At 39.2% G+C, this 13,285-nt stretch overlaps 1 protein-coding gene across 4 annotated transcripts; it reads left to right on the top strand.

Moving 5' to 3' along the window:
• The first annotated feature begins 686 nt into the window (after positions 1–686).
• Positions 687–9,240, top strand: LOC149213055 (uncharacterized). Of its 4 annotated transcripts, XM_089391946.1 has the most exons (20): positions 687–971; positions 1,065–1,452; positions 1,592–1,667; positions 1,795–1,889; positions 2,064–2,379; positions 2,620–2,939; positions 3,040–3,097; positions 3,201–3,337; positions 3,426–3,467; positions 3,562–3,802; positions 3,888–4,314; positions 4,639–4,699; positions 4,927–5,001; positions 5,164–5,235; positions 5,637–5,931; positions 6,085–6,190; positions 6,312–6,417; positions 7,096–7,473; positions 7,559–7,867; positions 7,997–9,240. In XM_089391946.1, the coding sequence occupies exons 5-20, from the start codon at positions 2,280–2,282 to the stop codon at positions 8,822–8,824; spliced, it is 3,555 nt and encodes a 1,184-aa protein (XP_089248072.1). In that variant the 5' UTR covers positions 687–971; positions 1,065–1,452; positions 1,592–1,667; positions 1,795–1,889; positions 2,064–2,279; the 3' UTR covers positions 8,825–9,240. The 4 variants fall into 4 exon arrangements, with proteins under 4 accessions (XP_089248072.1, XP_089248071.1, XP_089248073.1 ...); XM_089391945.1 differs by lacking the exon at positions 1,065–1,452; XM_089391947.1 differs by having other exon boundaries at positions 687–1,452; positions 2,121–2,379.
• Positions 9,241–13,285: the final 4,045 nt, after the last annotated feature.

Raw genomic sequence — 13,285 nt, 5'->3', positions numbered from 1 at the left:
TCTCTATAACTGTGCAACGCTCGTAAAAAAGTAAATTATTTCCTGTTCGGTTCCTCTTCTCACCGTTATTTTCGTTTTTTAGTGGCCGCTATTTTCACTAATGATGATATCAAACGGTTGTTCAAATGCCACGTGTTAAAACGATCCCGATAAACATTTTTTTTTTTATGTAATTTAATTATCCACTGAAACCCGGAGTCATCTAGTCCTCTACCGGTCTCTCATATGGAAAGCGACACACAGAGGAATAATGATCCATCATTGCCTAAGTACTCGAAGAGGATCTTGAAAAAATCGTAGACCGTCCGATTGTCAGAATCTTTCCATATTGACCGTTGATTATTTTGGATTAAAATATTAAATATTTGTTTTTCTTATCCGCCTGACTAACGAACGATTCACACCGATCTATGTAAAGTGACAACTTCGTCCGTTACTTTAAGGCATTAACGGACGAGATCAATTTTCGTTCTCCCGGATCGTTCTCAACCGTCAGATCATACATAAGGTACAGGACAATAAGCGGATAAGTAAACTGAAAGCGATGAATACTGGCCCGCTGACGTGGGCCCCGCCAGCGTGTCTATTCCTCTGTTTGACCAGATAGCCTTCGTTCCTTACAAGTGTTCGCCACGCAGGATTTTGGGCCTCGCATGGTCGGCAATCGGACGGCCGAGAGCGGCGGGAAACAGTTCAGACGATCTGGATCGTCGGATGCGGAGGATGACGTCGGTTCTTGGCCTGGTTGCTCTCAAGCCCTCGCAAGAAAACGAGCTCAGGGGCAGGGGAAACCGAGAATGGTTTTCCTTGTGTTTTTGCAATCCATTAATTTGTTGATTTGGAGAAGGCTGCAACTTCTCCAAAATTTTGACGCCGGTTTTGCGATCCTACCAAGATTTTGACCCACTGGCATTTTTCGCCGCCTTCAGAGCACCATTGTGACTTTTTTTCCGCTTGAAATTCGACATAAGGTATATTTTTTCTGCTCGTTTTGCACAATCTTGTTGCATTTTGGTTCAATTTCGTGCGTTCGTGATGGGATTTGGCTATGGCGGCGAACTCAGGAGGCTAAGGCGTTTCTCGACACAGATACTTAGTGAACCTTGCGCAAATACCGTTAATTTCACTGGCGTTTTGTGTTCCTCCGGAGTTTTTTTCGCATGGAATCGCTAGGCCGGAGGCTTGCAGCTATCTTCTGTCTGCTTTTCGGCTTCAGAGTTCGAAAGTTTTAGAATTTCTACCTTCCCGCTGGGATTCGACTCTTGCTGTAATCCCTCGGACAGTTTGAGAAAATTACTGGATTTCCGGAAGTAGTTTTGGTAAAGATTGTGGACAAGACCTTAAGTCGGAGTGGATTGGTTAAATGTCATGGAAAAAAGCTTGAATACTGGCGAACACGTTAAAGCTTACACAAAATCGTCTTAAATATGAGTTTATTTGTTAAAGATTGTGGTAAAGTTTTGATATCCGTATCGGTACTTAAAGAATTTGCTAAAACCTTAAATGCTCTTCGAGATTGCGACCTAAACCTTGAGACTTTATTTTTATGACGCCTGCTTAAACTACCTTAAATGTTTTTATTTCTTAACAGGAAAGGTAAAGAAAAGGCTTTCAACTATGAGTTAGATAATCAATGGTTGTGCCAATACCTTCATTTTGTCGGGAATGTAAGTTTCTTTTGACTTGCGCTCGGCAAATGTTTTTCGGCCGCCATTATTTTGTTGTAGATCTTTCATTTCGAATTTCAATTTTCACTTCCGAATATTTACTGTTTTATGCGGTGATTTGTTGTAGTTCGCTTCCTGTCTTGCTCGTTTGATCCTTGACGATACGCTTCTGGTAGCGATTACCTGGAGTTCTTGAGGATATACCTGCATTTTTAAAACCAGGTTCGGTAAAGATCAAGGAGTGCCTCAATTTCTTTCCATGTTTGACTTTTCTTGTATTACATGAGATTCGGAGCTCTTTTCGACATCATTTTTTCTGCTGGGAAATCAGCATATTCCTTTTTCTGGTTTTTGCATTAATTTTTTGCACAATTCCTGGCTTCCATTTGATGTCAGCTGCGAGCAGTTTAGACTTCCAGAGGTGTATTTAGATTTCTTCGCATCGTTCCACAGCTCGCTGGAGGGGGTACATCTGTTTAAGCTTGCATTACAAGCCTTTGAAGTCCCCTTCGTATTATGGGGTCATGCGGCGATTTTGCTTGGAAAAGCTTTTTGGGATAGAAATTTTCTCCAGACAGAATCTTACCTGAAAGTCTGAAAGTTTGAACTTTCATGGAGAAAAACCGTGAAGGCCGGCGTGGAGGAGCTATAAAGAATAGGCATGTTTCTGCAACCCGTCGATCCAGGGCATCTGGACCTAAGTACTCCTCAGGTAGAGCCACTGCATTAAATGAAAGAGCTACCCTTTCCTGATAGATTAACTAGATGTTGTTTCCTGTTTGAAAATTTCATAGAAATTATATAAGGGTTTTCCTGCTTGAATTTGGTTATTTAGCTTTCATTGATCCTTATGTGTTGGTTACCACGATTTTGCAATTTATCAAGTTGTTTATGAGTGCTTTCTTGGAATTTGTTTTAATATGTCTCAGTTGTATTTGTTCTAATTCGGCAGTCAGCAATGAAGATGGTGATGACATGGTGGAGAATGAACCCAGTCCTAATCCCAAAATGCATGATAGGTCAAAGAAACACAGTGGACGCATCTCACCCTTGTTTCAGGAATCTGACTCCTGCACAGACCGGGCCAGATCTCAACACAAGAGAAAGCGTCTTGGCTTGCAGGAACCACAAAATGATGAATCTAACGTTGCCACTGCCAAAGTCAAAAGTTATAACAGTGATAATGCTGAAACTGCTAAGTCTGAGGACGATGATGATCTGCCACCCCCAGCAGTTCCATGCCGCCCTTGGAGACTGAAGCTTCACACAAAGGTGGTTATTTGAGAAACACACAAGTTTGAAGTTTGAGAACTTAGAGGCTAATATTTGGCATGGAACTTTTTAATAACATGTCCTTGCGATCTGATTTCAGGTTAGGGAAGATTTGACACCTATCGATTCGGCAGCAGTTCCTCGCAAGTTGCGCACAGGTTTGCTAAAACTCATCAAGCTCTGGTCTCAAAGTTTAAGCCAGTTTAGGATGGATTGTTTGTGTGGAATCTGGATTATGGTGCTAAACTCCAGTTGAAACAGCTATGACGAAACGCCAACAAGAATCCACACTGCATATACATGTAGCTGACGTTGCAAGCCAGCATGCCTCCAATGATGTTGCTCCAACATCTGCACCAACTTGCTCAAACATGTCCGTGAATCCTGGTCGTAAGAAGGTCAGTACACAACCCCAAAATATACTAAAGAATGCAATTGAACTTCTCTTAAACACTCTGTCAAGTTTGTCGTCTTTTTTCCTTGCAGAAGCCTGTTAATCAGAAGCATTCAACTTCAAAATTGGTCAAGGTCTGTCGATGTTTCGCTACCTTTTAAGGAAAAACCTGAATGTTGCATTCGGTCATTTTCATTACAGTTCTAAATATTGGACTTTGTCATACAGGCATCTTCCTCTCGAGTGTCTAAAACTGAAGTGGAGGTTGCAGAAACTCTGTTTGATCTTGCGAGAATGTTCACCGCTCACTCAATGCCCTCTGCTGCAGAAGCAAAACCTGAGACAAAGCTAGCAGTGAACTCAACACTAGCAAATTCTGCTACATCGTTGGACTTGAAGCCGAGTCCTGAGGCATCTGCTGTTGATGCAGCCTCCCCGTCATCCACTGTTGCCCCGAGCCAACCGGGAGGTCTTTACTGTTTTCCATTTATTTTCAAAGTTCTATTTGTAACTTTTTAATATTAATAATGTCCTTGTATGTCTTGGATCTGTAGCCATGAAAAGAAAACGTCAGCGAATGAGCTCTAAAATAAAGGATGAAGGAATGACGCCGATTTCAGATCCTTGCTGGTCACCGGAACTGGCTGTTGCTGAGCAAGCTCACTGTTTCCATTCTGACAAAGGCCAATCAGACATAGAGTCAAAATTAAGTCCTCAAGGAGTAACATTAGTTCCAGCTGTAATAGGCTTGATGGCAGTTTCCCCTGACATCAAAGCTGATTTAGAGAACCCTGTAACTGCTGAGGAAAAAGAAGTAAAAATGGACACCAGCATTTCTGCATCAGAGGATGTCAAAAGCACCTGTGATCCACAAGAAAATCTTACAGTTGCAAACTTTGATGGCCCAATGCATGTTGATAGTGAACTCACCAAAAATCCAGTAATGGAAGAAGCTATACATGAAGAAGAGCACAAAAGGAGGCAAGCTCTATCCAACCATTTCTATTTTTACTTTTTTCTTTTAAACTATGTTTCAGTTAGGGTTCAAAGATATGCCCTGCACTGATTAGGTTCACATGTTCTAACCTTGTTTAAAGGATGCAGATCAATTTGCATATATTTAGCCCGAGGTTCTAGCAGTCTCTAATACCCACAAAATTTTCTAAATCACACATGATCAATTTCCGAAGTGACTGTTGGATGCATCTTTCTGTTATATTGGCACTCTGTATACAGAAAACTGAATAGTCTATCATCAGTGTTCTAGAGATTTTTGTCTAACTATCAATTCTGAATTGTTGACAGACCATTAATATTGACTGCAATGGACTGTGGTGATCGGAACAAAATTGATATAGATTTGATGGTATGTTTTGCTTTCCTTCTTTCACTTCATTTCATTGTAGTGTAGGTTTTGATTGCTATGTTTTTTTTAAATGGCACTGATGTTTTCATACAGAATTGTATATGAATAAATGCATCTGCATTGATAAGGGCTGAAGTTTATCAATGTTAGACTCATTTAATTCTGTATGTATTTTTGGTTGAGTTTGCTTATAGCATGTGCGCATTTGGTTGGCTTTTTCCTGGCAGTCACCTCCTGAAGATATTGGCAAGGCCGATTGCACTCTTGATTCAAACATGCCTGATGCAAAGGAGAAAGAAAAGGTTTATCCATGTGCAATCTATTTCTTAATATGCTGAAGTGTAAATAGCGTCTAAATGCCTATTCATATCAGCATCACCAAAGAATTTATTTCTCCATTCTGTCTTTCTTGCTTTAACTTTGTCTTTGTACCATGCACTTTTATGTGCTTCTCTTCTTTCTAGACACTTCCAAATAGTGACAAGGGTGATGACATTATGGATTTCAACGTGGCTGATGCCAAGGAGACAGACAAGGTTTGTTGGTATTTTGTTATACAACTTTATAATATGCTTTAATATTTATTCTATGAAGCTATCTATTTTCTGTTTTCTGTTTCAAGTGTCATATCATCACTGCAGTATATGTTGTTCCTCCTGTCAATGTTAGAAGCAGTTATCTTAGCAGCTGTTTATTACCTAATGTTGCTTCTTGACATTCAAACAGTAAATTACAGCACGGTTTTCTGATTAGGATAGTCAACTTATGATCTTTAATTTACTCATGCTATTGTCAACTTGGAGTTTATGGTTCATCTTTTGAGGCTTGTATTGAGTTCAGAACTCTGGATAGTCAAACAGTATTGATAAGTGTATTTTTTTGTCTGGACATCTTTATGCTTATAAACTTATAAAATTGAAAAGTGCTTGCTTGGCAGATGGATTTGGCAACCATTCTTGCAGCAGAAGTTGCTTCGGTAGGGGAGAGAAATAAAGTGGAAATTTCTAAGGATATGGAATTTGAAGAAGAAAATAAGCAACTTATTCAGAATACAGAGCATGATGAATGCAGTCAGCGGACACCTGAAAAGGATAATAGTATTTTCAGAGAGAAAAACAAGAAGACAGAGGCTTTAAAGGACAAGGGCAAGCAGGAAACAGCTAAACCAGCAGTTAAGGGAACAGGGAAAATCGTCAAGGGTGATTTATGTATCCAGGGGATAGATAGACCTGGTATGTCTGGTCTATCTGAAGAATGTTTAATTTGATAGGGTTGAGGTCAGATAGGTCTAATATTGTTGAAGTGATGTCTTATCTTTGCATTGTGTCTTCCGTTTCTTGCTTCTGATGATTCTGCTTTTATTAATATGGTTCTTTACGATCCAGATTCAAATGTTCCAACAAAGGCCACCACAAGAAGTAATCCTCCAAGCATACAATTACCTGTTTCCATGGGAATGTCTGGTTGGCCTGGAGGATTTCCTCACTTGAGGTAATGTCTATGGACTATGGCCTCTCTCTAATTTCTTGAGACTTTGAGTTGTGAGTGTAACAAAAATTTATTATGTTTTGTTGTTTAACATGTAACTAATCCTTCCAATTTTACTTGACAGTTATTACTCTCCTGCAGCTGCGGCAGCTGCTGTGGCTGCTTCATGGCTAACGCCTGTCTCTATGACAGGAATGTCCTCAACAGAGAACAGTACAGAATCACTACAGGTGATACCAAATGTGCTCTAGTTTGAGATCTTAAGTAACGTGAAGAATGTTATAAAACTGTGGCTTTAACATTGTTCATGTAAGCTGTAAGAGAACCATGGGTGTTGTTTTCTTTCAGAGCCTCCCAGCAAACAGTGCTATTTGGTTATTACATCATAGATTCTTAATATTCAAGCCTTTTAGCATCAAAGATTTAAAATTGTTTGGTGAAATGCTTTAGTTTGTGATTTTACGTGAAGAATGTTACAAACTGTTGCTTTGACATTTTTCATCTAAACTGTAAGAGAACCCTGGCGGTGCTTTTCATTGTATGCCATTGCAGCAAACAATGCTGCTTCGCTATTACATAATCTGTTATCATTTAAGCCTTGTGACATTCAATATTAAAAGATCTGTAAAAGTTAAATCGTCTGAGGAAAGTTAGTTTGAGAGTGAGGCGTGATGATCTGTAATCACAATGATGACTTGGTAAGGGAATATATTAGTTATCCCTGGATTCAAGGATCAACTGTTTGTCTTATGTTTGTGAGAACTTTCACATGCTTTCAAGAATACAGAAATTGTAGCCTGAAGAATAGTCTTTAATTACAGGCTTCTCTATATTGGTTTACCTTTCACTTCACTTGAGTTTTAGCTATTACACGGTGTACTAATTGCATACTCAAATCTTTTCTGCAGCTTCCCTCATTTCTATTCCCCACACACCAGTCACGGAAGCGCTGTGCAACACATGTGTATATAACCCACTTCATTGATTGCCAGCGGCAGATGAAATCTAACCCCTTGTGGGCTGCTTCCTATGGAAGTTCAAGTGGTCTATATGGAAATGGTTTAATAGGAACATCTGCAAGTACTGCTCTGGCACCTGGAGGTAGATCCCATGACTTAGCTTGGACTTGTCTCAAGGATAAAGGAAGTGCTGATGTAAATTCTATTCCTGTAAATGTAAATGGGGCAAAGAATAGGGAAGGTAATCCATGCATGGATGCACTGGAAATAAAGTCTAATTCACAACAGCAAACTCAACCATCACAGAAAAAGAGTCCAACATTTCAGGTATGGTGGAAATTTAAGTTGACATTTAATGAACTGTTGACTAATAACAAACTGCATCGGTGTAATATTTCATTTTCTTCTGCAGAATGGATCTATTTTTAGTTTGCCTTTTACTGGTGCAACTTCTCTCAGTGGCAGTAGTACAGGAGCTGGTAACACAACGGAAGGAAGTGTTTTGGTAACTGCAGCTATGTTTTCTACTGGCAGTACTACATCTACATGCACTTCTTCAGTCAGTGGTGCTGGGAACAGTTTACTTGATGGGAGTGTTGCAAATGCTGCAGTTTTACAGGCTCAACTACTTAATTCTGTCATCCAGCAACCTACTTTCCCTTTCTCTATATCACCTGCTCTCTTTGGAACAACATACAGTGGACCTCTAGTACCACAGCAGGTTGATGGTTCATTCTTGAGCAATAACTCTGATAGACAACACTACATATTTTTTCAAATTTTCTAATTTATCAATGAGATTTTGTCTTTATGGAATTTTGTTCTTATAACAATACACAATCTTTTGCAGTTGCCACATATTTATAATCACCCATTCTATGAACCTCATATGATGTCTCAACAGTTGGCTAATCCAACCTCAGTAACCCCTGGTCACAAGCAGCCAAAGAATTCTCAGGGCCTTGGCAGTTTTCCTGCCTCAGAATCTTCCCAGCTGCAACATCAACATGCAATCTCATCATCACAAGCTGGAGTTGTATCACAGAATTCAAACCATATGAATGAAAAGAACATTCCAGCAGATAACAGATCAGCTGCAAAAGTACAGCTTCCAATGGTTCAAAAAAATGCATATGGCCAAAACTTTCCTTCAGGGCAGGTCTCAAGTTTGAATTCTCAATCTACAGAAGTTGCTAGTTGCACACCTACATTGCCAGTTCATTCTCAGGATTTTAGCTTGATGACAACCTTTGGAGTAAAGCAAATGGGAAAAATGAAGCAACAAGCAGAAGCACATTTACCATTCCAACAACAGAATGCATATCTTTCCACTCAAAATCATGCAACTGTTCCTGGTTTGCAAACACAGGCCAAAGGATTTGACTCTAAATCACAACCATCTTCTATGAATAATAAGATAAATAGAGGACCTATTAGTCCTGATTTGAGGTTACCTAGTGTTGCATCAATAACGGCTTCACAAGGACAGACAGCTCAGAGCATGGTTGACCTTGCAAGAGGGCAGAGTCCATCCCAAAAATCTACCCATAACCAACCAATCTCTGGACAAGCTCACCAATATAGCATTCCTGCTAGTCACAATCAACAGAAGCAACAACAACAACTAAGAGAGAGTGGTAACAACTGCAGTTGTAGATGCTGGGAAAACCACCAATGACAGAAGTTATGGTAATGGTGGTCATGAAGAAAACCAAAAGACATCTGTTCAAAGAAATTTGGACAAGTCTAATGTATTAAGGTGTGAATGGGAGCCTTCTAAAATTCTGCAAGGTTCTCAAACAAATGCTGAGCCAAAAATAGTAAATAATGCTACGGCAAACATGATTGCATTTTCTGAAGGCTCAGTTACTAAGGCTGCTACCTTTGGCAAGCTTCCTACTGAACAGGGGATTCATTTTCCAGGGCAAGATGCATGTGTTGTTATTAGTCAAGGGTTAAAATGTGGCCATACTACTCAGGATTTACCTCAGCTGAAAGCTACTACGATTGCATCAGCAGTACCAATTTTGCCCGATATATATAGTAATTCACCTCAAGCTCTGCAGAGGGGCTTAAGTCAGGGACAACAGTCAAGGGGTGAACAGCCTACTCTGAATTCAGGTCAAATGCAAAGGATATTGCCAGGTCCATCTATACCTTCAGCTGCTGCCACTGCCACTATGCTTTGTGTCCCATCTGTTTCGAAATCAGGGGTTGGTGCTGTTAACAAAAATTCTCTCTCTCGGAAAGATTCTCATTTATCCCAGCAAAAATTATCTGTGGTCTCAACTTCAGTCAAGGGGTCTTCAGCAGCAACAGCAGCAAATATGGTATCAATCTTGGGCTCAAGTCCATCAGCAACAACTCTACAAGGACAGCTAAATCAAAATCATTACAATATACAACAGCACCAGCAACATCAGAACTTGCGGCATCAACAATCTGTGCAGCTTATCGATTCTGCACAGAAGCATCATGGGCAGAGTATACTACAAAATTATCCTTTAAATCAGAATTATTCACACCAAATACTCAAGCAACCTTCACCGCAGCAACAACATCGTCAGGTTGGGCAACAGCTTCTTATCCACCAACCTCTACAATATGAAGTTCGGACACAATCTCAAGTCCATTCACAGCCTATACATCAACAGCCAACAACGAATCATCAACAAACATCACAACATTTGCAGCAATCGTTGAGGCAAATTTTGCCCTTGCCTCAGCAGCTTGGGAGCATACAACAGCAGCACCTCAAACAAGTACAGCCAGCTATTCCAGCATCTTTTGGGATCACTGTTACTGGGAATCTCTCACACAATCTAGGGTCAGTCAATGCAGGACATGCTTCATTTAGTGTAGTTTCTAGCAGAGTGACAACTCCAGCAAAGTCAACTGGAGAAATCATTACACCTTGCCCTGATTCCAAAGTAAACTTTAGCGATGGACCTATACTTCCACATAGCCGCAATGATGGAACTTCAACTCCGCAGCATATTACCAATACCAATACAGTTTCTTTGCCTTACCCGAGTTCGATTTCACAGTCTATGCATAATTCTGGAGCAGTTGAAAAGCTTAATGAAAAAATAAACCAATGATCCATATTTGAGTGCTTCATATTATGACAGCTATCACACTCCATACAGTCCTCTTGGAAAGTACTTTCACAATTTTGATCTCTGGTTGATACCATAGTTACATATTACTAGCTGAGCTGTGGATGACATTTCATAGCTGCAGGGAAATTCTCTTCTAACCATTCCAAGGCATCAAACAAGCCTTCCAACTGGAAGCAACTCTGAAAGAAACAGACTAACTTCAAAGCTGGCAAATGATATGACACCAAAAGCAATGGATTGCTTCTGAACCTCTGTCAAGACCAAGGAATTATCCTCTTCTTTTGTATGGTGGGACAGCTGCTCTCATGATGGCTATTTATCAGAAAAACTCTATTGCTGGTACTGGTGTCTCTGTTATGCTGCATGCGTGTGCGCTCCACTTTCTTATTTTATTTACAAACATGACAGCAAGTATGATCTGCTCAAATCCAGGGCTGAGTTTTTTTTTTCAAGCTTCATGTCCAATAACGGTATCTAATCTGCTTTGGCTATTTGGAAATGAGCAGAATACCTTTAACCGAAGTATTTTGATCAACTGGGCTTGCTGATGGACGATGATGTGGTCATGGTATGCATCTCTTCTAGCAACAATATCAAATGGTTGTTTGGCTGTAAGACAAAATAGCCCTCAAATTTGGTTCCACAGGCAGAAGGCAAAATTATTTGAAACTTGGGACTTGGCCATGCTACACCTCGATTTATTGGTATATTCTGGAGTAACATGGCAACATGTAAATTCTTTGTTTCAGGATTCAGGATGGAATTGCATTTATTTTCTGATCTTTGTTCCATAAAAGGTTAAAGATTTCTGCTTACATGTTTATTATTGCCTGTAAAGTAAGTAACTCCATCCTGGTATTGTTGTCAACTTGTTAGGTAAACGAAAATAATAGTCCTTACTATCCAGTAATCAATATATACTTACATAGGTCACGTAATCACTGTGGGTAGGCTAAACCACCTGGTTTGTGTTTGAATTTGGCCACAATGAATTTTGGAAAAACAATTGCCAGTGCAAAAGAATGTCATAAATTCTCCACTAGTTGACCCTGCTTGAATCCTGTAAAACGTGTGCTTGTTACATCTGTGCAGGATGTTTTGCAGATTTATAAGAGGCTAGGATCTCCAATAATCTGGACCTTGACATGTATTGTTTTGTGGTTGAATCTGGCATACAATGAGGGCGAGTTCTGAAATGGCAATGGCAAGTCCTGGAACTTCAATAAAACTCTGCGAACTGGGTAGCTACGTGAATGTACTAGTGCTGCTAATTGTAGAACATTTGATGCTTACAATTAACTATCCTGGTCAGAAAATAACATTTTATGAGTATGTTACCATAGGTTGAGCCAGATGTACAGACAAGTTACCATCTTAACAGGAAGCCAAGTTCAATTTCCAGGGACAGGGTTTGTTTCGTGCTTTGCATATGATTCAAATTGCAAATAGCGAGAAATAAACAAATCCTTGTAGATCTTTATGTTGTAATTAGGTTTTATATTTAGTCTAACTAGTATATGTGTGTGTCTCAAGGGATCAGTGTCAAGTTTTTGGGAAAAAGTCATTAATATCTTCTTTTTTCCTTCCAAGCAGAGGTTTGACACCCCCAAATGGTTTGGTCTACATCCCCTGGCCTGCGATAGATAACCCACTGACAGGCACCTGGGAGACCATACCTTTCAGCATTGTCCAGGGGAGACGTCGTTTAATATCTTATTTACCTTTTAAAAGTTTTTCCATAATTATCTTCGAAACAGGTGGCATGCTCTACTTGTATCTTTCAACATAGTTATTTTTGGGTAATGATAGATGTTTTTTTGAACTCTATGGGAGCTATGAACTCCAGCCTTGACATTATTGTATTAAAGTCCAGCTTAATATGGGCGGCTGCGGGCTGGCAAATTCAACCAATTCAAACATATTACTAGGGCTTATTCTCAGTGAAATTTAAAAGTGAAGTCATTAGATAACAACATCCCATTTCAGCCATTATGTAGTAAAATCCATTTGAAACACGGAATATGATAGTAAAATCTATTTGAAACACGAAATAATGATGGAAGTGCTATATATATATATATATATATATATATATATATATATATAGATGAACTTACCATTTAAAAGCAGTAAAAAAATGGATTTTGTGGAAGTTGGCATAAACAATACTTAATATGATGTCAACATCAATGGTCAAGGTAATGAATACCTTAGCATGATGAAACAATGCTAATACTTTTGGCAAGACAATAGAAGAAGAAAATGTAAGTTATAAAAATGACGAAGCGAGAAAATGATCAATCTTGTCATGATTTTGATTAGAGTTTTGGATGCTACTTAACTCGAAGCCTTTCGGTGTCATGATTTTGATTAGAATTTTGGATGCTACTTAACTGGAAGCCTTTCGGTGTAAATTTTAACGAGCCTTACATCTAGTAAAGAGTTAAGAGTTGAGCAATTTAATTAAACCCATACAACCATAATAAAATTTTGGGTCAACACAAAAGATCTTTTGAAAGCAAGCTTTCTTTCCAAGTTACATTTTGACTTCTTAGTTTTCCTAAAATGTGGTTTTCTTTACCCCGATGGGTAGGGTAGATCCTTATATATTGATCTCAATATAATGCATAGGAATATAGCATTTAAAATCCAAATGTTTTGGTGTGAACTTTTCATCTTCCAAGATCTAGTGATGGGCTAGTGATGGGCTGGTTAAGGAGTTGGTAGTTCTTGTTCAATTTTTTTGTGGGTTACTTTTGTCTATTTGAAATTTGTGCCTAACTCATGGTTAGAAGGTAACTGCTTCCTTGGTAGGATACTCACTAATTCTAAAGCTTGGTATCCACTCTAGTTTCTTGTTCAACAACTACCTTGGAACTGTGATTTTAGTGAGGTGCTTCTTTAGTACAAAAGGGATTTTGGTTCCCTTCATCATCTTGTTGATTTTGGGAGGGAGAATGACTCCATTGGTTTACTTTGCTGAGAGTTTGAGCTTCAATTCATTCTTTCTTAGAAAA

The sequence above is a fragment of the Pinus tabuliformis genome, chromosome 1_1 (assembly GCF_031772625.1).
Source record: "Pinus tabuliformis cultivar Carrire ecotype Pingquan chromosome 1_1, CPIR1, whole genome shotgun sequence".
NCBI lineage: Eukaryota > Viridiplantae > Streptophyta > Pinopsida > Pinales > Pinaceae > Pinus > Pinus tabuliformis.
This window is presented reverse-complemented; position numbering and strand designations above follow the sequence as displayed.